The sequence below is a fragment of the Leuciscus leuciscus genome (assembly GCF_965113295.1).
Source record: "Leuciscus leuciscus genome assembly, chromosome: 7".
In the NCBI taxonomy this organism is placed as follows: domain Eukaryota; kingdom Metazoa; phylum Chordata; class Actinopteri; order Cypriniformes; family Leuciscidae; genus Leuciscus; species Leuciscus leuciscus.
The window spans coordinates 1,146,919-1,173,537 of record NC_138731.1 but is presented as its reverse complement, the minus strand read 5'-3'; the positions used below and the strand labels follow the sequence as shown (position 1 = coordinate 1,173,537).

Here is a 26,619-nt window from a genome sequence, read left to right as displayed (position 1 = left end):
GAAAACTGAACCAATGCTTTATATTGAGATCCTAAAAGATGCAAGAAACAAAAAGGCATATATAGAATTTCTGAATCCTTTTCTCTTTTAATTCCCAGTTATTCCCCATACAGTTTCTCTCTCTCTCTCTCTCTCTCTCTCTCTCTCTCTCTCTCTCTCTCTCTCTCTCTCTCTCTCTCTCTCTCTCTCTCTCTCTTATTTGCTCCCTTTTTTTATTCCTTTGAGCTACTATGATTATAACTGTGATTATATTGTGATCCTGTATGTTATGTAAATACAATTTAAAAAAAAGTTGAGTAGCTTGAGTGAAACTGTCTTCTACCTTTTGACCTTTAGGTGGAGACAAGATCGGGTAAAGAGATAGACTAAACGACTGGATCATGTTTCTGTAGTTATAACAAGAAGAAGGGAACGCGGTTCACTAAATAATGAACTAGTATGATCTTTATGGATCGGGATGCTGTTCTCCGCGCTCGCCCCCGCGCCCGCGCGCGCGCCCCGGTATAAAGCAGTTCTCGGTGAGTTCTTCTGTTTCCTCCAGACGCGCAGATCCTCCAGTGATGAGCTCAGCTCCAGCTTCTGCACAGGTACAGAAACATTATCACGATTATCTGTTTATTAACTATAGAGAGAGAGTCGAATTTCAGTGCTCTGTACCCCTACTTGTTGCTTCTTACTGTTGTTTAATTTTAAATGAAATTGTTTTTCTAATCAAATAAAGCAAGTTGCATTTGGATGCAAAGATTAAATAATTTTATTGTTTACACTAAAGTGTTATGACAGATCAAAAACATTATGTAGATGCATAAACAGATAATTCAATTATTTCTAATAAATAAATAAATATTCATCCTATAGGGTATTATGTAGCGTATTTCTTTTTTTTCTGTGTATGTAAAATGTGTTTTATATGTAAAAACATTAAAACAGTTGATTTGATATAGACAGTTAAACATTAACCTGATATAAACAGCATTAATCTGTAACTGTTTATATACAGTCAAACCAAAAATTATTCAGACACCAGATATCATTTTTGATATTTTTCTACTAGTGTGTGCAGGACACTATAGTTCATTTATGTGAGTGAGGAGAGCAAAATAACATATTATAACCAAATATTCTTCATATAGTGACTACAAGTAAAATGTATAAACATTTGGGAGCAGAAATGATGGGACACTTTGAGCTGATCATGTTTTGCTGAAGTGTTTTTTCTTTAATTGCTAATGCTCTTTTTACACACAGACTGAACAAAATGAAGCATTGCTTGGTGATTGGTTGAGCTAAACTGGTATTATCTAATTGTGTAGTTAAATTTAACAGCTGACAGATATTCAACATAATTCATGTGTGAGACAGTATAACAGAAGGACGGACAAAACCAGTCAAATATCAGCTGAGTTCTGCTCATATTTTAGTACCGTTTTCTAAACTATAGCGAGATAATGTGAGAAAGGTTGAAGGTGTCTGAATAAAGACTATATTTGATTAGTGCGTGTGTGTGTGTGTGTGTGTGTGTGTGTGTGCAGGAGTGAACGATGGCCATTCACGTGGACGGTCTGCTGGCCATCATCATCTTCTATCTGCTGATCCTGGCGGTCGGGATCTGGGCGGCGTGGAAGAACAAGAACTCCGGGATCTCAGCGGGAACGGACCGCAGCGAGTCCATCATGGTCGGAGGAAGAGACATCGGCCTGTTCGTGGGAGGATTCACCATGACCGGTGAGGGTTCCTCTCTAACCTTTCACCTTTAACCTTTAACCCTAACCTCAACCCCAACATCGTTCATCACTTTAGAGCTGTTTGCTGATCATGCGAATATGGTGGCGTGTTTTACTCAATAATACAGAAACAGCGCTGAGATACAAAACTGCTGAAATTATGTATTATAAACTGTTGTGTGTTTCTGTTGTGTGTTAAACTGTTTATTGATTTTTGGTAATAAAAAGGAAGTTGCTGAAGTTGTTTGTGTTGAACAAGGAATACAACATTAAAATGTAAATCCTTTTGTTATTTTGGTTCTTATTTTACTTTATTTTATTTATTTTTATTAATTTTATTGTATTAGTTTATTTGTCAGGGACAATGTACAAAATACATTAATCTTACGAAAAGATGTTTTGTACCAGAGTTAGCAAAGACTATTTTCCAACTGAAGTCCCCGGGCAGGTGCACAATATTAAAACATTAAATAAATAAAAAAAAACTAATCAAAAAACCATAACAGCCTAATATATATACAACATAGTCAAAAACATTTACTTCAATATTACATTTGTAGACTTTAAATGTACTGATGCTGACACAACTGGTTATCGAGGATGTAATTCTTTAAGTTTCGAGAGAAATTATTCAGATCTACAGATAATTTCAGACTATCTGGATCAAAAATCAAAACTTAATATTTTATATTTACTGAGAATATTACAGTGATGATAGCGAGGGGCTTTTCTGTCAAGCACCTTTAAGGCCTGATTATAGACCGATCTAAGCGGTTTGAGTGTGGTCTCGTTGGCCTGAGACCAACAGGACAAACAGTAGGTGATGTGTGGAGAGATCATGGCATTAAAATACATGAAAGATGCTTCTGTTGTCAAACTATTCCTAATGTGTCTAAAGATGGAGATATTATATTTAATAGAATTGCACATTCTTTTAATATGTTTTTTAAAACTTAGAGTTCGGTCCAAATGGACACCTAGATATTTTATCTCTGTCACAATGTCAATTTTGTGTCCATTAACATAGATGTTAGGCATATCTTTAACTTTATTGGACTTAGCAAAATACATTCCCACAGTTTTTTCCATATTTAGTGTTAAGCAAGAAGATTTAAGCCAATTACTTATTTTGTCCATGGCTGAGGACAATTTAGTGGCTACTTGCTCAATATCCCTCCCATGTACGTAGATGACGGCATCATCTGCGTACATGATGATGTCTACGCCCTTGCACACAGCCGGGAGATCATTGATGTAAATACTGAACAACAAGGGTCCCAGAATTGATCCTTGCGGGACCCCAGTTGTGCCGGGCTTCAAAGAGGACAATACATTTTTTACCCTCACACATTGCGTCCGATTTGAAAGATATGATTGTATCCAATGCAGTGTCTCCATGGACAGATTATACTTAGAAAGCTTAGACAGGAGGACACAGTGGTTTACCGTGTCGAAGGCTTTTCGCAAGTCCAAAAACACGGCACCCACCGTGCCCCCTCTGTCCAAGTCGGCCTTTATGTTTTCTATCAGATAGCAGCAGGCTGCATCGGTGGAATGGTTACGTCTAAAACCGAACTGCATGGAGTGCAACAAATTATTACAATCTAAGTGATCAGGGTGGTGGTGGCGCAATGGATAAGACACATGCCTTTGGTGTGAGAGACCCGGGTTCGAATCCACTGTGAGACACCAATGTGTCCCTGAGCAAGACACTTAACCCCTAGTTGCTCCAGAGGCGTGCGACCTCTGACATATATAGCAATTGTAAGTCGCTTTGGATAAGAGCGTCAGCTAAATGAATAAATGTAAATGTGATCAGTTAACTGCTCTACAATAGCTTTCTCACGAATTTTAGATGCTACAGGCAATATACTAATAGGCCTGTAGTTGCTTATTTCATTTTTGCTTCCAGATTTATAAATTGGGGTTATAACCGCTGTTTTAAAGACACTGGGGAAGATACTCTCATCAATAGATTTATTCACAATATATGTAATAGCTGGTATTAAAATCTCCCTATGTTTTTTAATGAGAGAGCTATCAAGTCCCCAGAAATCTTTAGCTTTTGAGTTAGATAAGGATTGTATTATTTTATCTGTTTTAGAATAATCAATGTGTTTAAAAGACAAAACCTCATAATCATAAATAGAGGGCTGAGGTGATAAACAAGGATGAGGCAATCCAGAGGCGTGTTGAATAATTTCATTAACTGAATCAATAAAATAATTATTAAAATAGTTTGAAACTGTTAGACCATCCTTGTGGTTTTCGTCATTTATTTTCAGCTCTATTATTCCGCTCTTAGTTTGCATCTTTCCAGTTAATTTGTCTATAGTTTGCCAAAGTTGTTTAGAATTGCCCTTTGCTTGTTTAATTATATTCAGAAAAAACATTGCTTTATGGGACTTTTTTAATGCTGAATCTCGAGTTCTCATCAATTTCCATAGATTATCATTTAACCAAGGTAGAGGGATTTTGCCATTAGGCTTTACCTTTTTTCCTTTAGAATATTTAAAAACAAGCTGTTGAAACATATTTATAAACTCACTAGAAGCTGTATTACTGTCTTTATCATTTACCATTTCAAACCAATTGAACTTTCTTATTTCATTATCAAACTTCTCAATATCTTTCCTGGGAATATAGAGTACAGATTCATTAATATCAACCTTATTTAAATTTCGGTAGCGCGCTTTTGACAGTTTCCTTGCGACCAATGTTAAATTATGATCAGAAAGACCTGTTATTAAATTATAAACTTTACAGATACGGTCAATTTTGTTAGTAAAAACTAAATCAATAAGCGTTTGAGATGTCTTAGTAATCCGAGTTGCCTTTTCAATCATTTGTGTTAAATTACATTTTTGAGTAATCTCCTTTAGTTTTTTTCTACCATTTTTATCGATCCAATTTATATTAAAATCCCCCATGAGAAGTATTTCTTTCGCATCACATTTTTTAAGAATGTCAGTTAGATGATCAAAAAATACATTAGTTGATGTCGGAGGCCTATACAAAGCAAGAACAGCAAATTGTTTAAAAAATTAAAGAAAATAGTTTCTTCTTAGAAATTATGATTAAACTTTAATTAAAGCCTTTATGTATTATGCATCATATTCATAATGTACTCTATAATACATTATATCTGTTCATAAATAATTATGACCAAAGGTAAAATGCATTATAATATTAGCAGATTCTGAATTTGGTTGTTTGTTGACCCTGAGAAATAGCCCCAGAATGAAACAAGCTCCCTTTTATGGTATGCTCATGAATATTTAGATGAGCTGCACGCTGATTGGTTGGTTTACAACGAGGAACCTCCAAAGCAAAGACGCAACATGCCCAATGAAGATTGGCAGCACTCACTGGAGGTGAACCATGGAGACGTTAGGTGTGCAACCATATATGTTTGAGCCTGAATCAGCACCTTAAAACACAATGTGTGCTATTGTTGTGTGGTATTATCACATATAAATTTAAGTGAGGGGGGGAATAGGCCTTTATTTTATTTATATATCTCACGGGTCGTGCGGTTAGACAAGCATGCGCCGCATTTAGGCAATGCACGGCAGAGACTTCAGCCAAGTGACGGTGTGCACGCTCCCACGGGTGCGAACAGAGTTTTGGGCTGCTTCCCCTGTGCAGTTGGGAGTTTTTCCCTCGGTAGCACAGAGCTGGATGTGCTGGCCAGTGCATCTGCGGCCTCGCTGACCGATTCAACGGAATATTAAATTGTGGCGCGGGCCTTGAGAGAGCGACGCTGTGACACAGTGAATGGTACCGGACCTGCACGAGCACCTGGTCAGCAAAGCCTCTCCGTTTAACATGCAATACAACAGGGAACGCATTGTTAACCCGTTGCTCTCTTGCTGGGCTTAGTGGTTTGTGTGCAAGCTGTTTATTTGACCGCTATGTTAACTCTTTCCCCGCCAGTGTTTTTTTTTGTTTTTTTTTGCCAGCCACTGCCAGCATTTTTGATCATTGCAGAAGCAGTAAACTTAGCGTTCCGGCTAAACTGTGTCTGACTTCTCGACCACCATTGATATTCCTGGGCCCAGAAAGTGGGCTGTGTGTATGCAAATTTATGGGTTGTGTGCAAAGGTACAGACCAGATCCAAATAAGGAATTCCCCCAAGTGTTACGTAACATCTGAGCTGATTTGAGATCCGACCGTTTAACAGCTGCAGTTTAAAGAGATTTTCATATTAAGGAGGTGACAGGATTTTGAGATTCTGTTTATGGCCATTTTACCCACCGAGCTGCTGTGATTCAACTATGCCGAGGTAAACTTGGTTTTGCATTCTATCACCCCTTTAAGAATAGTCAAACAGGCAGGATAATCAACAGCAGACAGGGCAATGGAGACAATGCAGAGACAAACCAGAATGACAGGCAGAGGTCAAGGCAGGCTGCAAGAAGCAAGATCCAATAAACAATCCAGGTCGGGGCAGGCGGCGAACAATCAGAAACAAGATAAACAAGGAAACTCCTCTGTAACAGAGCCCTCCCCCTGCGAGCGGATCCTGACGCGAGGAGGCAGACGACGCCGGGGTCTTCCACGAGGTCGAAGGGCCGGTTTCTCCGGAATTGTCCGGTGAAACTCCTCAGTGAGTGTGAGATCTAAGATATCCCCAGAGTTGACCCAGGATCACTCCTCCGGACCCGTCGACCCTCCCAGTCGACCAGGTACTGGAGAATGTTGCCCCGGCGTCTGGAGTCGAGCAACTCGTGCGCACGATATGCCTCCTCGTCGTCAATCAGGATAGGTGGGGGAGTCTGTGATATGGCTCCCTCCTCCGGCACTCCTCTTGGACCACCGGCAGGTTTCAGTAGGGAAACATGGAATGTGGGAGAAATATGGGAGAAATATGGGAGAAATATGGTAATTAGCGGGTATGTCTAATCGAAATACTACAGGAGAAATCTGTCTAATAATTTGGAACGGGCCAATATACCTGGGACTGAGTTTGCGGCATGGAAGTCGGAGTCTTAGGTCTCTGGTGGAAAGCCAAACCCATTGGCCGGGGTTGTACTTCGGAGCAGTACCTGATTGAGGAGTCGTGGATGCAGGAGGTTGGACGAAAAGAAAGTTTGCTGGGCATTCGGAGGGAGGTGTCACTTGCAGGTTGGATTGTTCGATCTCTGTGATGATATCCCATTGTACTGGTGCCATCAGCAGGTTTTCTGGAATGATGTTATCTTTGGTGGAGGTTTGAACTGTCTATTCTCTTTGACGAGAGAGAGCGTCGGCTTTAATGTTCCTGGTGCCCAGTCGATAGGTCACAGTAAAATGAAATCTTGTGAAGAACAATGCTCATCTGGCTTGACAGGGATTCAGACGTTTGGCTGATTGGAGATACTCGAGAGTCTTGTGGTCAGTGAGAATGATAAATGGTTGAGTTGCTCCCTCCAGCGTCGCCACACTTCTAGGGGCCAGGTTCATGGCCAACAGTTCACGATTGCCCACGTCGTAGTTACAGCGGATGTTCATTTTCGGGAAAAGAAAGCACATGGGTACATCTTCGCTGGATTACCTTGACGTTGTGATAATATTGCTCCTACCCCTGTGTTGGAGGCATCTACCTCCACAATTTATTGTCATTCGGGATCTGGATGTCGTAGAATGGGAGCTGACGTGAATCGTGTTCTTACTTCTTAGCTCATTGAATGCTTGACGTGACTCTGTGGACCAGTTCAGACGGGCAGTGTGACGTTTAGTCATAGCGGTTAAGGGAGCGGCAACAGCCCTGAAGTTTCTGATAAAATACCTGTAAAAGTTTGCAAACCCCAGGAAACGTTGTAGTTCTTTGACAGTTTGGAGTAATGGCCAGTCCAAGACCGCCTTGACCTTCCTTTTATCCATGGCTACCCCCTCCTGACTGATAACATATCCCAAGAACGACGTGCTTGTTTGATGAAACTCACATTTTTCAGCTTTGGCGTAGAGTTGGTAATGCATGAGGCATTTCAGGACTAGCCTGACATGAGTTTGAGTAGATTAAGATATCGTCGATGTATGCGATTACCTATCTATCCAGCATGTCCCGAAAGATGTCATTCATGAATGACTGGAACACGGATGGACTGATAGCTAGGCCGAAGGGCATAACCAAGTACTCATAGTGGCCACTAGTGGTTGAGAATGCAGTTTTCCACTCATCTCCCTCGCGGATACAAATCAGGTTAAAAGCGTTGCGTAGATCCAGTTTAGTATAGCACTTGGCTTGGCGGAGCTGTTCTAAGGCGGCTGGAACAAGAGGTAATGGGTACCTGAACTTGACTGTGTTGTCATTCAGTCCACGACAGTCAATACATGGTTGTAAACCTCCATCTTTCTTTTTCACAAAGAACAATCCGGTGGCTGCCGGTGAAGTTGAGGGTCTGATAAAACCCTTGGCTAGTTCTTCTTCAGTATAGTGTTACATGGCCTCGGATTCGGGTTGAGACCAAGGAAATATCCTTCCCTTGTGAGGTGTGGTACCGGGAATGATATCTATGGCACAGTCAAGTGAGCAGCGTTAAGGGAGTTGAGAAGCTTTTTCCTTAATGAAGGTTGTGGGGGTGGTGGTGGCGCAATGGATAAGACACATGCCTTTGGTGTGAGAGACCCGGGTTCGAATCCACTGTGAGACACCAATGTGTCCCTGAGCAAGACACTTAACCCCTAGTTGCTCCAGAGGCGTGCGACCTCTGACATATATAGCAATTGTAAGTCGCTTTGTATAAAAGCGTCAGCTAAATGAATAAATATAAATATAAATATAAATATCTGCATACTCGGATGGTAAGTTTAACTCTTCAGGATCTGAGACTCTGAGATGTGACGTGAAACTCGAGAGACTTTAGACAGGCCGCAATCTTGACAGGTGGTATCCCATTGAATGATTTGGCCCTCTCTCCAAGAGATGTGAGGATTATGGGTGCGTAATCAGGGTAGACTGAGAATGATGGAGTGAGGAGCATGGATGACGTAAAACTTGATTCAGAGTGCAGGGTACCATTGTGCATTTTGACTTCTTCGGTGAGACGGTGAAATTTTCCTTCTCCGAGGGGTCGGCCATCTAGCGCCTCCACTGTCAGGGAGGAATTACAGAGGAGGCGGTATGGGAGCCTCCTCTGCAACACATACAGTGCATTATAAGCTGCAGAATTAATGCATTCAAGCTACTTTTATAATGCATTTTATAAAGGCTTTAAGTAAAGTGTTACTGAAATTGTTTAATTATAAGTTTTCTTTCTTCCTTTCTCCTTAATATGCTAATTAGAAACTGAAAGTTCAAGAAAGCCATTAACTTGTTCTGTTCGGTTAATTAGGATATTAAAAATGAATGAAATAATCAAGGAATATCGTATAGAATGTGTGGCGTATAGAGCTGCTTAAGAACACACTCTCACATACACAGTCACTGACACACACACACACACACACACACACACACACAATTACACAAACCGACACACACACACACACACACACACACACACACACACACACACACACAAACTCAAACACACACACACACACACACACACACACACACACACACACACACACACACACACTCAAACATACACACACTCACACAGTGTCAGTGTGTATGTGTGTGAGTGAGTGTGAATCTGTTGTTGATTGAGTCTGTGTGTGTGTGTGTGTGTGTGTGTGTGTGTGTGTGTGTGTGTGTGTGTGTGTGTGTGTGTGTGTGTGTGTGTGTGTGTGTGTGTGTGTGTGTGTGTGTGTGTGTGTGTGTGTGTTGATGACTGTGTGTTGATGACTGTGTCAGTGTGTGTGTGTCAGTGTGTGTGTGCTGATGACTGTGGGCCCTATCTTACACACGGCGCAATGCAGTGACGGAGCTACGCAAGTGTGTTTTGCTAGTTTCAGTCTGGCGCAGTTTTCATTTTCACGTCCTGCGCCACGTTGTTTAAATAGCAAATGCATTTGCGCCCATTTGTGCACCCATGGGCTGCTGGTCTGAAAACGAGTGTGTGTTCTGGCGCATTGTTGGAGCGTTGGTATTTTGAGGCAACAGAAATAGACTGAGCCACTGACCGACTGAAACCTGGTCTAAAGTCAATGGCCGCAATATTTATTTTGTTATTTAATGAGCGCGTAAGTAATGTGCACCTATAGGCGGGTCCACAACGCGTACACTCTGCTTATTAAACACACAGGGACACACAGCAGCACACAAACATGCCAAATATTTAAAATAAAAGGATTACAATGTAAAAAAATATTATTGTGTACATAAAGATATGGCGGAATCTGGCTTGTCTCGTAGATGTTCTGCTTGTGCTCTTTTACCTCGCGTGTGTGTGTGAGAGAGTGTGTGTGTGTTGATGACCATATGTGTGTGTTGATGATGTGTCTCTGTCTGCAGCTACATGGGTGGGCGGCGGCTACATCAACGGCACAGCGGAGTCTGTGTATTTGCCTGGCTCCGGCTTGGCTTGGGCTCAGGCTCCATTCGGATACGCGCTCAGTCTGGTCGTGGGTGAGGCGCTTTTACACTGATCAGTCCATCATAATTCATGCATTTAAAAGTGTATTACCACATTCAGCACCTCACTGGAGTGAAAATGAGAGATTTGTGTCTGTGAGCTTTGAGCTCAGATACAAGATTCTGTAAAACACAAAAGAATAAATCTTGTCAGGCCAGTTTTCAGAGCCACTCTCCAGCGTATGATCTCCTGTCCTGCTGTGGTTCTGACCGTGAGCTGCTCTCTCTCTCTCTTTCTCTCTCTCTCTCTCTCTCTCTCTCTCTCAGGCGGGCTGTTCTTCGCCAAGCCCATGCGCTCCCGAGGATATGTGACCATGCTGGACCCGTTCCAGCAGCTCTACGGGAAGAGGATGGGCGGCCTGCTCTTCATCCCTGCGTTATTGGGAGAGATGTTCTGGTCAGCGGCCATCCTGTCAGCGCTGGGTGAGCACACACACACACACAGGTGAAGCTCCAGCCTCCATCAGTCTTCAGTGTGTCTCACCCTCATCCTCTGCACAGGGGCGACGCTCAGCGTGATCGTGGACATCAACATCAACGTGTCTGTGGTGATCTCGGCGCTGATCGCGGTCTTCTACACACTGGTCGGAGGACTGTACTCTGTAGCCTACACTGATGTCGTCCAACTCTTCTGCATTTTTCTGGGTTTGGTGAGCCTTCTCTACAAACTTGTACGACAGAAAATATAACGTCTCATTTACGTATGTAACCCTAGTTCCCCGAAGAGGGAACGTAAAGTTGTGTCGAAACGCTGTGGGAACGCCCCTGCGTGATTGCGTCATGAAGCATGTATGGAATCAGTCCAGTGGCGAGACGGAGCGTCATAGGCAGGTGACGTCATCGACCAGGAAACTATAAAGCACACCTGAATCAAACAGCACTAGCTTCTGTTAGGCTGAAGCAAGTCGATCACGGGCATGCAGGGAGTATGGCTGGGCGACACAGAGTCTCGTTCCCTCTTCAGGGAACCAGGGTTACATACGTAACCGAGATTTTCCCTTTCAGGGGAACTCAAGCTGCGTCGAAACGCTGTGGGAACGTTAATACCCTCGCTGCCATAAGAGCAATCCCCTCGCTGTCCATCCGTGTGAAGTCAGTGCGCACATTTAGACGCACATGCGCCCCTGGAGTGGAGCTGAAGTCAAGATCATAAAACCTCACGACTGTGTGCAATGAGGACCAGCCTGCCGCCTCACATTCATCCTGGAGGGAAACTCCTGACAGTAAAGCTTTAGAAGCAGTCATACTCTTAGTCGAGTGAGCTCGTACAGCCAAAGGTGAAGGCTGACCAGCCGATTCATGAGAAAGTGAGATATCCTCGACCACCCACTTGCTCATTCTCTGCTTAGATGCAAGGTACCCTTTCCTGGGTGACCCGAAGCAAATTCCACAAGGGCAGCTCTGTGGACATGAGCATCTAGTGCCCTCACCGGGCAGAGCAGATTTAGCTTCTCTTGGTCTGACGTCAGAAAAGGAGGAGGATAGAAAGCCTGCAGTACTATTGGTCTAACAATGTGAGTAGGGACCTTAGGAACATAGCCCGGCCTCAGGTGAAGAAAGGCCTTCACCATGCCAGGCGAAAATTCCAGGCACAAGGGAAATCCCGAAAGTGCTTGAATGTCTCCACTCCAATCGGAGCTAGAGAGAGGCCTTCTAAAACAATAGCCAAATCACAAGTCGGTACCCTCGTGCGGAGTTTTTAGTGGGTGTCTCCCCAAAGATACTCCACTCAAAGGGACGTGGTAGGCAGCTAAGGCCACCATGCACACCTTCAGTGTGAAGGGGGATAACCCTGTAGAGAAGCGCTCCTGCAAGAACTCCAGCACTGCACCCACTGGGCAGTTAACCGGGTTCAGCTGGTGCTCTGCACACCAGGAAGTGAATAATCTCCACTTAAAGGCTTAGAGTTTCTTTGTGGACGGAGCTCTAGAGTGGAGGATGGTCTCAACAACCTCAGTTGAGAGACCAGAACTTATGAGCTGGGCCCCCTCAGAGGCCAGGCCCACAGCTTCCACAGTTCTGGTCGGGGGTGAAGGATTGTCCCACTCGCCAGTGAGAGTAGATCCCTCCTGATCGGAATCTCCAGAGGAGAGCCATCGCGGAGAGACACTAGGTCCGAGAACCATACTCGGGCCGGCCAGAACGGGACTACCCCCGTCCTGGCGAACTCTCTCCAGAACAGGATGTCTGCTTCCCGATTTAAATACCCAGGGATGTAAACTGCCTTTAGAGAGAGCAACTGCCCTTGGGCCCACAGGAGGATCTGGTGAGCCAGCTTGTATAAGGGGCGCGATCGCAGAACCCCCTGATGGTTTATATGTGAGACCACCGATGTGTTGTCTGAACGAACAAGCACATGATGACCCCTCAGGTCTGTGAGGAAGTGTTTTAGAGCCTGGAACACCACCAACATTTCTAGACAATTTAAATGCCACGAGAGATGATGGTCCTGCCACAGACCCTGAGCTGGATGACCACTCATGATCGCCCCCCAACCCGTGAGAGATGCATCCGTCGTAAGTGTGACGCGATGACAAGGAGCTCCCAGCACGGGCCGGCAGAAGCGGGACCCGAGCCACGGGGAACGCGAGCCGAACCGCCCTCCTCAAAGAGCGATAGGCAGGAGTGCAGCGTTCTCAATGATAGCCGCTCACAATTCAGCACCCTTGAGAGCCGACTGGGCATCCTGCACTCCCAAACAAACAACACATAGTTGGTGTGTATCCCCACCCGTGAGATAACGAGTGCACATTCTTCCTAAAATGCTGTTCGCTCGCCATTATATCGTTTTTTCTTTTATATGTATGTGGTGAAAAACTTCTGCCTAGCAACTTCTGAGGACAGACAAAAACACCAGAGTCAATGTTTGTTTAGTTCATAAGATTATGCATGGTTTGGCTCCTCCTCCTTTGGCTGATTTTATTAAATTTAAATCTATTGAAAACAGAATAACAAGAGGTGCAATTAGAGCGGATTGTATAATTCTATGTAGGAAAACATCGTTTGGTCAAACTGTTTTTTCATTTAAAAATGAAAGTGCTCATCATTTAACTCTTTTAAGCTTAATCTTAAGAAATGGCTTCTTCATAACCAACATTGTGAACATTAATGCTGCTCCTCTATTATTATTATTATTAATCGTATTATTAATTTTATTTATAATAGACCTAATCAGTCATATTTAACTCATAAAAATATATCTTTTTTTTATTGTGTATATGTATATATATATATATATATATTTATTTATAAATACATACATATATATGTTAGGGTTTACAGAGGAAGCAGACAAGATGGTAAGTTTTAACTCTTTTAATTGCAGAATGAACGGAGATGCAGAAAGATGGTGGGTAACAGCAACACAGAAATAACAGTGAATGCTTAGCTGATTGGTAAAGTCTTTGTCTTTCTCTCTCTTGTAGAATACCCAGGATGGAAGGCTGAAGTGGAAGGCGAACTGGCGACAGGATGAGGCGTACTGGCAGAAGGATGTGGAATAGCGACAGGTAGGTATCCAGGTAAGTGAGTGGGGAGTCTGTGAGTCATGTAATGACGAGACCAGACAAGTGACTGCAGGGAGAGTGCCCCTTATAAAGGGAGTGCTGGTGATGGGACACAGGTGACAGTGATTAGTAATCCGGGGATAATGAACGGGTGACTGGATGAGAGGGCGAAGAAAGAGAATGAGTGGGTGGAGGTGATGATGAGTGTGGTGGTGGAGATGGAATCCTGACAATATATATATATATATATATATATATATATATATATATATATATATATAGTCTTTTTGTATAATATGTTTAATTTTATTTTACAGAGGTGCTTACAAGTTCTAGTTTTATGATTGTTGTAGTGTATTGTTGTAATGTTTAACCCTTTTTTCTAGTTTAGAGCCTAATAACATCTGGCAAAGGGACTACCAATGAAAACTAGCCTTCGGGCTAATTTGGGTACATTTACATTTATGAATGTTAATTAATGTACACTGTCCCTTTTCTAAAAAATAAATAAATAAAAAATAAATAAAAAAGTATTCACACACAGAGCGCTTGCTGAAGACACAGGCCCTGTCCCAAATGGCACACTCCGGACTTGTGGACTTCCTCAGAGTCCACACTTTGGTGACGTCATGTAGTGCAGACCTATAGGGCCCTTGGTGCGAGTCCACGAGGGCGCATTGAGAGGTATTTTTGGGACAGACTCGATCGGCATGCCGGAAATAACGGTCTGGTTGTTGTTGGACAGGAGAAATCAAATTTTTGCGCTCCGACGTCTTATCTCCATGTCAACTACACAGCCTAATTTTACAGTTCTATATTTTGATATTGTGCATATCACCTGGGCATTAGACAATAGATACATCATGCTTATTTAAATGATGTATACAGTTGAACATAAAAATACATAATGTTCCATTTGAACTAAGATAACAATTTTAAAACATAATTTAAACATAATTTTTTCAATTTACAGGTTTCAATATTCATACTATGTTTACATATGACTCAGTGAAGCCCTGACATTCGGTTCTATTTATTTAATGAATCATAATGCGATCATATTATTAAACGCGCTATTATTATGTTTGAGACATCAACCACTGCTCGATGACCATAATGTTTGTATAAACTGTAGGTAACAACTGGTAAAATGTACATTTAGGTCATAAAAACAGTAATATTTTCTTCTCAGCCATGTCAACAATTATCCGTGAGTGAAATCTCCTCCCATCTGTTGTCTGATTGGCCTTTCGCAAGGATTCCTGGGTAGTTAAAGTGCGTGGAGCCTGCTTCTATGCGGGCTTCGTGGAAGACCGCTTCAAGGGTACAAAGGGGGCGCTGCTGAGCACACTTCAGAGCGGTAAAATGCTGAATGGGACGGCCTACGGACTCGTAGACTCAGCGAGCACGCGCAATTCAAGTCCACAAGACCGAAAGTCTGCATGAAGTGCGCCATTTGGGACAGGGCCACAGAAGCTGACGCTGTTTGGTTCAGGTGTGCTTTATAGTTTCCGGGTCTGTGACATCACCCGCCTATGGCGTTCCGTTCCTGCTTCCATACGTGCTTCATGACGCACTCACGCAGGGGCGTTCCCACAGTGTTTCGACGCAGCTCAGGTTTTGTACTGGAAAACAAGACAAAAATACTGATTAAGAACATGATTTTTGCAGTGTGTTTCTTTGTCAATAGCAGGAGTGTGAGACAATCTGTGTTTTTAGGCCATAAAGTACCTTTTAGTCTCTAGTTGTTTTTGCTCGTTTTGTCCCCGAAATTAAAGTAATGTAAATGTATGAAGTTTCTGAATTAAACGCACAGTGAATTAACATGCAGTCTAATGTGTTGCTGGATTATGGGATTATTGTAAATCCTTGATAAAAGCAATATAGAGCTGTACGTTTTATAAAGACCGAGGAACATTTTCTGTGTTTATCAACAGTTTTTATTAATAATTTCTCTTGCATCATCGTTCTAGATACAAATACAAACTTCTGCTTAAAACTACCAATGGAATTATATTAGGTTGCATTTAGTTTATGAGAGTCTTCCTTTGAAAACTCATATCAGCCAGTTTTGTGATCGCTAATAACTGAACATTTAATTGCAAAAAAAAAAAGAAAGGCAGTAACAAACATGAATTTACCATGCGACTATTAATTCATCTCGTGCTTTCTGTCTTTTTATATATAAAAAAAAAAATAGAGCAACTGGGCGGATGGGTTGGTTATTAGAGAATGAAATAATCTGCACCATGATTTCATGGCATCCATCTGTAATACGCCACAGTATTGATGTTAATCTGGTCAGGTTGATGATCATTGAGAGAGTGACATCCCTGAACGTGTGTGATTGTGTTTCTCCAGTGGATCAGTGTGCCGTTTGCTCTGTCCAGTCCTGCCGTGTCGGACATCGGAGTGACCGCCGTCACCGCAGTGTTTCAGCCTCCGTGGCTCGGAGAGATCGACCCGTCCGACGGCTGGATATGGGCCGATAACTTCTGCCTGCTCGTACGTATGTGTGTGTGCTAACATATGCTTCCCAGTGATGGGTTTACATCCGTGCATGAGACGGAAGAGTTCTGGTTCATTTTAAATTCCACTCAAACACACACTCACACACACACACACGCACACGCACACGCACACGCACACGCACACGCACACACACCCTGACACACAGACACACATGCATACACACGCACTTACTCACACTCACCCACACACACACACACACACACACACACACACACACACACACACACACTCACTGATACAATCATCAACACACACACACACACACACACACAGACACACACACACACACACACACTGATACTCACACACACACACACTTTATTGCATGAAAATTCCACTGAGAATTTTTACTTTACTGTAGGATTTGTAACACAATCACTTGCATCTTCCTGCATTTTGTCATTCTTTTAACAGTTTCCACAACCATCTAACACTGATAGTGCTGAAAATCATATCCCGTACTCTATTGGTATCTGTGTAGGGTTAGTGGAGTCCGGCTGACGACCCAATCCTGCTGCTGTCTCAGTGTGTGTGTGTGTGTGTGTGTGCAGATGCTGGGCGGGATCCCGTGGCAGGTGTATTTCCAGCGGGTTCTCTCTGCCTCCTCGGCTAGTTATGCTCAAGTCCTGTCGTTCCTGGCCGCTTTCGGCTGTCTCGTCATGGCCATCCCGTCTGTCCTGATCGGGGCCATCGGGGCTTCCACAGGTAGACACCTTTCCTCTCTCTCTTCAATCTCACACGGAAGTGACTTAAACTGCAGTTCATCGACTGGCCACTAGAGGCCGGCTGCAGAAGAGACTTAATCCCATAAACCTCCATGTTTAAATGCCCAACTTTACAGCAGAAAAACACATGTTTACAATCTGGTGCAAAAAGTGGTTTTGGTCTATATAGCTAATGTTCCCCTTCATGACGACTGTGAGGGGGTGAATATTTTTATAACTCATCCGTTTAAATGATATTGCTCCTTAAATTTCTGCATAATTAAGGGCGTGGCCACTTGAGTGACAGGTGGATTGCCGCTGATGTCACTACTAGCCGCTTGTCTGCTAGCATTAGCATCATGTCACCTCAGATAATCTCGCCTCTTTGCCAATTTTCGTTTATCCGGGAGTGACGCACTGCCAAGATGGTGACAGCGCTACTTTGGGCTTCAGAAACGCTCTTCAGAAGCATACGGGTGACGTCACGCACACTACGCCACTGTTATACACAGTCCATGGCAGAAGGCATCAGTGCGAGCAGCTCTGAGATCAGGGATTGACGGGCTGCTGATTCCAGATGCTGCTGTCAGGAATGTTCCCGGAGTTTCTCTGAATCTACTGGGACTTCATTAATGTTGTTGATCGCAGAGTCTCAGTTAATCAGCAGATGTTTACTGAATGAAGACTGATTTACAAAAGTCATTACATCTTGTACAGTTAAATCAGGCCATAGAATGTTTATTTTATACTGCATACAGTAATATATAATTAAAGGATTAGTTCACTTCAGAATTAAAACTTATTAATTTTCTCTCACCCTCGTCATCCGAGATGTTCATGTCTTTCTTTCTTCAGTGGAAAAGAAATGAAGGTTTTTGAGGAAAACATTTCAGGATTGTTCTCCATATAGTGTCTTCAATGGGGTCCAACGGGCTGAAGGTCCAGATGTGAGTTTCAGTGCAGCTTCAAAGTCTCGACACGATCCAGCCGAGGAATAAGAGTCTTATCTAGACAAACCAGCCGACATTTTATAACAAAATAAACATTTATATACTTTTAACCACAAAGGCTGGTCTTGCACTAGCTGTGATGATCCACACATCCTCTTTTTAGCGAATACTAACCAGCCGCTGCCGTCAGGAAAGAGACTGAGAATGCCAATCTGTAAAAAATAATAGACTGAAGCTTTCATTTGTTCCTGCCTCGATAAAACTGCTGAATTTGACCAAGAACAACGCACCTATTGCACATTAGCACTTTACTGTGTTAGGCACTTTACATATCTTGTATTTTATGTTTATACACTGTTGTGTTTTAATGTATGTTTTTTTTAAATGTTTTAACTGTGTTGTTTGCTTGGTTGTTATTGTATGGTCAGAGTAATACTGTAGCACTTTGCCCAAGATAAACTTCCCTTCGGGGACAAATAAAGTTTATCCTTACACACATTGGGCCCTATCTTACACCCAGCGCAATAGACTTTGTACAGCGACGCATGTATCATTCCTATTTTGCACCCGACGCACAGCGGACTTTTCCCTCCACAGACGCACGTCGGTAAACTAGGGAATGAACTTGCGCTCCCGGGGGCGGTTCAGCGAAAAGAGGAGGCGTGTTCCGGCGCAAACGTTCCCTGGAGCTATTTTGCAGTTTCAGAAAACAATTCCGCCACAGACCAGGAGAAACCTAGTCTAAAGTCAGTGGCACGTTGCGCATGTTATTCAGATGCTATTTTAAGGGCGCATGCTTGGCCATAATGTAGCGTGTGCACAACACACACACACTTTGCTTCTCTCATCTACACAGACACAGCAGTTCTCATTTTTAGAAAACCATACATTATTACAGGGAAAAATATTCCACACGAGGGAAATCATTGTTGTGTCCATGAAGATGTGAAAAAATAGGCATAAATCTAGCTTACACATTTACCCAAATTATCATACGCCTGTTTAACCGAAGCTAATTTGGGTGTGTTTCTCCATCCCCAATGTCACTTCTCTGTGTTTTACGGCCCTGACGAGAACGTCGGTCTCCTCGGCTGTGAACCGCTCCTGGCGTGCGTCTGGCAAATCCGCCGTTATAATAGCAATCCGCCATGGAACAAGCGCGCCTGCTCTTAAAGGGAATGTGAGATGATGCTCTGATTGGTTTATTTCACGTTACGCCCAAACCACACCTATGAGTAATGAAGCTACTTCAGACCAACACATTTTAGATTTGCGTCGAGATCCGCCCACAAAGTTACTTGCGTTTCGCGCTTGATACTTGTGTTTCAGATCGTTAAACTAGGGCCCATTACGTAATCACGTTGAAAGGTCACGTGTGCTCCGGTTCAAAAATGTAGAGCGAAAAACTCCATCTCATTTTCTCTTTCCACGTTCGCTTTGTAAACACGGGGTCAGAGCATTTGTGGTTAAAAGTATATAAATGTTTATTTTGTTATAAAATGTCGGCTGGTTTGTCTAGATAAGACTCTTATTCCTCGGCTGGATCGTGTCGAGACTTTGAAGCTGCACTGAAACTCACATCTGGACCTTCAGCCCGTTGAACCCCATTGAAGACACTATATGGAGGAAAACTGGAATGTTTTCCTCAAAAACCTTCATTTCTTTTCCACTGAAGAAAGAAAGACATGAACATCTCGGATGACGAGGGGGAGAGTAAACTATCAGGAGATTTTAATTCTGAAGTGAACTCCTCCTTTAAAGCTTCTACTGTGTGTGTGTGTGTGTGTGTGTCATCAGACTGGAACCAGACGTCGTACGGGCCGGTTCCTCCGGTGGAGAAGGACGAGTCGGACATGATTCTGCCCATCGTGCTCCAGCACCTCTGCCCGCCCGCCGTCTCTTTCTTCGGTCTGGGAGCCGTCTCCGCCGCCGTCATGTCCTCCGCCGACTCCTCCATCCTCTCCGCCAGCTCCATGTTCGCTCGCAACATTTACCAGCTCGCTTTCCGCCAGTCCGTGAGTTCTTAATGCCATTACTCCACTTATGGGTCTTATTCAGTTGTGCGCACGTACTGTAAAAGCAATGTAAAACAAAAACAAAATGTATTTTGTATATATGAACATTATTGGTAGAAACTGAATAGCAGAGTGACCCTACAATACATAACAAATGTGTGCTTAAAGTGAGATGTGTTGTACATTAAATGGATGCCAATGTTTTGCAGTCTGGGTCTATATAAAAGGTGTTTGTAGTGTTTTACCTGTCTGGATCGGAGGTACGGTTTAAGTTGATAAGGTAAGGCAGAAGTTGATTATGTGGCAGCTTTACAGAAATGTGTGCCTCAGTTTCTTAAAGCCCTAGTGGAGAAGCTTTGCAGGAAAACATGCATGACAAATACTGTGGTGAAGAAAACGGAGAGAAAAAGCCTGTAGAGAGAGAGAGAAAACGAGACCACTAGTGTCTTCTGCCACCCAGTTCTTCATGTTGTGCCAGTGACATTCATTTTGTCTGATCAAATGCGTATACATCCTAAATCATATTGAAGATTATGATGGCAGCATCACTCGCAAAAAAGTGAAATTGTATGGAGTTAATATTGTGCCATAGTTAAACAAACAAATCCAGCATTTTGCAAACTTGATCTGCTTTGCAAAGGAAAACTCGACTCGCAAACAAACAGAAATTTTTTATTGTTTGTTTTGTTCATGAATTATTTTATTACATTAACAGTTAAGCTGACTGCATTCCAACTAAATAAATAAATAAGTGGGACCCTCCTTTCTCATTAATTTATGGAGAACAAAAAAAAATAGACTTGTTCAGTAAATGTAACGTTTTTACAAAAATGTAAAAAAGCAACATATAACGGCAGAGCTTTCAGCTTATAGATGCCCCTATCCTAGAGAGTGAATTGCTACTAAGTGCTAATCTGTCTAGATATGTAATAAACATTTTGAAAACCTCAAAAGGTTAATTATAGATGAAGTAAGACAGAAAAACACCTGTTCACCAGTCATTTTCCTCAGCTCTGGCAAAGACAAGTTTCAAATCAGTGCTTCTCCCGGGAGACTAGCGCTAAATTAATCCGCTAGTTTAGCGCCATCTACTGTTCTAGAAGAGGAAGTTGCTCAACTGCATTTGTGAGAAAATCGAGCCGAGAGATCTCATAAAAAACCAAGTGTCTCACAATCATAATAGACAGATATGCATTTGTATGCACTAGATTTGGTATTTGTTTGCAGGATGGTTTGTATTTATTTGTGAAATATCATCTAGGCTCATTTATTTATATTTGCAAAACACAAAACATATTTGTTACTCCACTGCATTTTCGCTCAGATTGACCTTTGTACTTGCACATTACTTTCTGTTTGTTTGCGAGTCGAGTTTTCCTTTCCAAAGCAGATTGAGTTTGTTTGCAAAATGCTGGATTTGTTTGTTTATTTATGGCACAATATCAACTCCATAAAATTGTTGTGTTTGCGATGCTGTTTACTTCCACTGGGTGAAACTGGATGTTTAAGGTGCACTCAGTGTGTGTTTGCTAAAGAAAACCAATCATTAAAATGACGTGAGATAAGGACTTTACACACATCAGTCTTAAAAAAAGAAAAAAAATTCTCATTCACATCTTTTATGAGCATAAATACAAACAGCAGAAGTCACATGACCTCAACATCACCATCACTAAGCTTTCATCAACTCTTTCAGTCTTCACTTGTCAAGAATTGAGCCAGACCTGGATGTTCAGATAGGTCTCAACATTAACCAATATTATAAAACGGTTAATTCCAGTCCTTGATTCTGATTGGTCGATAGCTGTGTTTTATTCACGATAAACCGCTTCACTCTACGTTTCTATGTATCACTACTCAACACCCCTAGCAACCACTCTCAGCAACCTAAACTTATGTTTGTTCTCATTGATATTGTTCATTGAAGCCTATAGAGTACTGTGAGAGATCGAGTGAGCGAGTGTACCTGCATTTACAGTGGATATAGCATTTTCCTTCAGGTCAGTCCTATATTCGTAATAACATATCCATTTGGATGTCCATTGTCATATCTTGTCCTTTTAAAAGTTAAGGGGTTTTCACGTGACAGTCATTTATCAGTTGCGTCTTGCTTCTCCTTGTTTACAAGTTTCAGTCCTTTCAATATAAAAGTCTTCTCTACTGACTAACTGACTGACTCACTCATAAAGACCAGCCGCCATCTAATGGAGAAATAAAGTAACTCCTGTTGCTGTTCACGGTCAGGCTGGGACTATTCTTTCCAGCGGAAGGAAGGCTTTTAGTGATTTTACTTGATGAAAGTTGCGTTGATACATATTTTTTGGCTTTAATATTTGTATTGTGGGTTAACCATTTTATAAAATCAATAAGGTACTTGAGGCTGTGCTGTGTGGTGAAGAAGTCACGTCTGACTCCGCTTCGCGTTGTGCCTAACAGCGCCCTCAGCCGTGACTTCTTCACCATACAGCACAGCCTCGAGTACCTTATTGTTTACGAATAATGTGCACTGATGAGTCGTTGGCAATAACGGCACGAGCGCAGTGAACGGGTCCGCCCTGACGTCATGTCTTGCGTGTGTGTGTCTCCGGCAGGCGTCGGACCGAGAGATCGTGTGGGTGATGCGGATCACCATCTTCGTGTTCGGAGCGCTGGCCACGGCGATGGCCCTGCTGACGGGCTCTGTGTACGGCCTGTGGTACCTGAGCTCGGACCTGGTGTACGTCATCATCTTCCCTCAGCTGCTCTGTGTGCTGTTCGTCAAGGGCACCAACACCTACGGGTCGGTGGCGGGGTACGTGTTCGGGCTTCTGCTGCGGGTCGGTGGAGGGGAGCCGTACCTCCGGCTGCCTCCGTTCATCTACTATCCCGGCTGGCGGCCGCGGGAGAAGCAGCACCGCCTGACGCTGGAGGTGGAGCGCTACGTGGAGCAGAGGTTCCCCTACAAGACCGTCTCCATGCTCGCGTCGCTTCTGAGCAATGCCGCCTTCTCCTATCTGGCCAAATACCTGTTCGAGAGTGGGACGCTCTCGCCCAAGTACGACTTCCTGGACGCAGTGCTTTCCAAACACAGCAAGGAGACGATGGACAAGACGACGCTCGTCACGCACGACAACATCGTTCTGTCAGAGCTGGCTGCTGTGAAGCCCAGGCACGGAAGCTCTCTAGCGGGAACGTTCGTGAACACAGACGTGCTGATGGACGAGGACACCGTCAGCCCAGACGCAAACAACCAGCACCAGCAGAGGGACTGTTGAGGATGACAGTGGCGAGGACACAGCAGGGAACACTGGGACGAAACTAGTAGGACATTTATCATAATGTGACGTGACCTTTTGATCGTATGTATGAAACAAGTTTACGTTTATTCACTTTTTTTCTGCTCAGAATACAACTGTTATAAAACAACACGATTTCAAAAGCGTTGGCTACTGTAAATAATCTTGTTTTGATGGTTACTCGCCCTCATGTCTCGCATTAGCATACAGTGAAAGCAAACAGTGGCTGTCAAGCTCCAAAGATGATAGAAAAGTATGCGCACTATATTCCAATTCCAATATTAGCTGTCTTAAAGTGCCCCTATTGTGCGTTTTGGGATATTCCCTTTCATGTGGTGTTTAATACAGCTGTTTGTGAATGTAAAAGATCCACAAAGTTTCAAAGATCAAAGATAATCGTCTCCTAAAAGAAAGAAGTGATTCTGAACTGAAACGAGTCGTCAGTAATTCAGTCTTACTTCCTGCTGAACCTGTGTAGGTGTGTACCTAATTTGCATAATGCCAGCCTGTGGTCTTGATAGGCTGAACAGCGTCTCTTAGCTCCGCCCTCAAACACTGTAGTGTATCTGAGACTGGAAGAGTTTGGTTTGTGTTGTTCATGTGGAGAAGACGCTGTTTTCAGAGATTGATACGGTGAAACCTACACCATCGTTACTGTTCGTATCACTGTGATCAAGAGCTGAGATTTAGATATGATAATGAGCGTTTGGTTTCTGACCAATCAGAGCAGAGCAGCTCTCAGAGAGGCGGGGCTTAGAGAGACTGAATCTTCAATCGAAGCGTTTCAGACACTGAGAGAAAAGAGCTGACGCTGCAGTGGAGATTGTGAGAGAATTACAGTGTTTTTGACCTTGTTGTAGGAGACTCAGAAACTAAATCAGAGGCCTTTACAGTAGCATAATGGGGCAGTTTAACTACTATGCAGTTACATCATAAAACTAAACAGTTGATCCACTCTTCTTATTTTTTATTATCTTTTTTAAGTCACTATTCACTCTCAAATGTCATTCATATTCAAACTTGCTGCATAAAGATATTGCAAGACTGAGCTTAACAGCGTCTGTCCCTATGAAATTTCATTGCATAAAAAGAGTTGAACATTCTGTTTCATGAAAGAGCTGGAATTTAGGGTGAGTAAATGATGACAGCATTTTCAAATATTCCTAAAACGCTGGGTATGTATTATTGATATTTTTCTCTTAGTTATTTTGGCTTTTGGTCATTAGATGCAGGACATTTATTTGAAGGAATCTGATGTGAATTCTCTGCGTCTCTATTCTTTACTTCCAGAGCAGCAGCAACGGTACCACCTCATTTCTGAGAAATATGTAATATGTAGCTTTTATTGATAAAAGTCACAGTGGCAGTCTTGAGTATACAGTATATATATATATGTAGAGTAATCTGCCAGCAGGGCACAAGCTGATGGGTCGTCTCGCTGTATTCTGCCATTGAGCTTGATTTAGTCTCGCTCCAGTGTTTGCTGAAGCTGCAGTGTGCTGTCTGGATTTCCTCTATGAATATTAGAGAATGATGGATTAGTAAGCTTGGATCTACACTAAAACATGTTTGGTAATTACGTTAAGCCTGGCTAGACTCAGGTGATTAGTTTGAATAAACCTTAAGGCAATGTCAACCCAGTAACACATAGCTAGGTTATAACAATATATTATGATATATTTTGTGTGGATTCAATCAGCAATCCCATCATAGCTCTTTGGTTGGGACAGATGTTTAATGCATTTGGCTATGATATGTAGAAACTCATTGGCACATTGGCTACACTGGTCCAAGCACAATTATAGCAAGTAAACACGAGTCTCGCTGGTTGACTTGCTTTGTTGGGTTTTTGTGTTTTATGTTTATTTGTGCGGCCACAGCATACCTGTATATGTGTGTGTGTGTGTGTGTGTGTGTGTGTGTGTGTGTGTGTGTGTGTGTGTGTGTGTGTGTGTGTGTGTGTGTGTGGCCTGGCCCTTCAGTATATTCTTCTCAAACGTTCATAATGCTTCAGCAGGACATGCGTCAGTGTCAAGCAGTGATCGTCCCACAGGTCTACTTCAGACTCACCGATTACTCTATTGCCAGATGGATTGCAGGGCAGCGGTAGACTAATGTTCAATTACTGAGACTCGTTCACATTCGCATTAGGATTCATGTGAATTTTCTGGGGTTTTGCTGAAGTCCAAATGCAAAGGTGCAGGAAACTTTTTTCTTTTGGCAAGAACAGTGTTTTCTCGGCTGGTCCTCGAGCTCTCTGCTGTATGGAGGCTTGCGTCATTCATCGTGTGAACTCATGGCAGCATTTAATAACACTTACAGATATGTGTAATTTGTGTAAAAATTCACCCTGAGGTAAAGGGGTCATTCTCACTCTTAAGAGAGTATACATACAGTACATACAAGATAATAATAGCAGAATTGATAGAAACAATCAGTTGAATTGTTTAGTTTAATTGCAAAAAATAAAAACATGCACATCAAATGTGAAACGAACAATATATTGACTTGTAAAAGCTCTTTCTGTAATGTCTAATCAATGTTCTCATCTGACACGGTAAAATAATATCGTTGAGTCTTCGTTTAGGGGCTTTTCTCAATGGCATATCAATATAATTAATTCTACTTAAGTCAATATATTGACTACTTTAGAAATAGAGTATTTTTGTCCTTTGGATGGTGTTGTGGGATACTGTATGTGTTCAAGTGTGTTGAAGTTGCCTTGATTTCTTTATTTGACAGCCTAACCTGACACCATGCCATGCCTCTGTATCGGTTTAGACTTGACTGTGAGTGTAAATATGCTGTAGATTATATCAAACAGTGAGCTTTAGTAAATATGAGTGAAACAGACAGTGGAAAAAGTGCTTAGATGAAAATGCTGTTTGTCTCTTTGGTCTTAACCACAGTACAGTGCATCGTTGGAGAAACTAATGGTGCGTAAATCCTACAAATTTAACCTTCAATTACACCTAGATCACTGAATGAAAAACATTTCCTTTTTTTATTCTATAATTTTACTTTGTCTAAATGTTAGATTCTCGCACACATTCTGAATGAAAGGCTAAGAGGATAAACAGCACTTTTTTAACAGCACTTTGTGTGTGTGTGTGTGTGTGTGTACGTGCGTGTGTACAAGTATGAGATATTTGCAGTACAGCTGTGTACGAAGGAAATATCATTTGTGTGACCTAACTATTTTTGCTTGTATTTATGTATTTACCTGTTGTTGTAAAAAATATATTTTTGTGTGGTAGATGTATATGTATATCTGCTATATCAAGCAAAGCTGCTTCAGAATACAAGATCAGAAGTTACATTTTTAAAACAGTTCTGGAAATATTTATTTATTTATTTATTTATTGAATAATGTGATAAATATGTCAGCTATAGGAATTAAATGACATTG

At 42.3% G+C, this 26,619-nt stretch overlaps 1 protein-coding gene across 1 annotated transcript; it reads left to right on the top strand.

The window, feature by feature from the left end:
- The first annotated feature begins 311 nt into the window (after positions 1 to 311).
- On the top strand, positions 312 to 26,619 carry LOC309502184 (high-affinity choline transporter 1). The gene is made up of 9 exons (XM_082174459.1): positions 312 to 587; positions 1,533 to 1,725; positions 10,109 to 10,222; positions 10,496 to 10,651; positions 10,730 to 10,878; positions 16,096 to 16,239; positions 16,818 to 16,971; positions 19,718 to 19,935; positions 22,527 to 26,619. Exons 2-9 carry the CDS (start codon positions 1,542 to 1,544, stop codon positions 23,187 to 23,189), a joined length of 1,782 nt encoding a protein of 593 aa, XP_082030585.1. The 5' UTR covers positions 312 to 587; positions 1,533 to 1,541; the 3' UTR covers positions 23,190 to 26,619.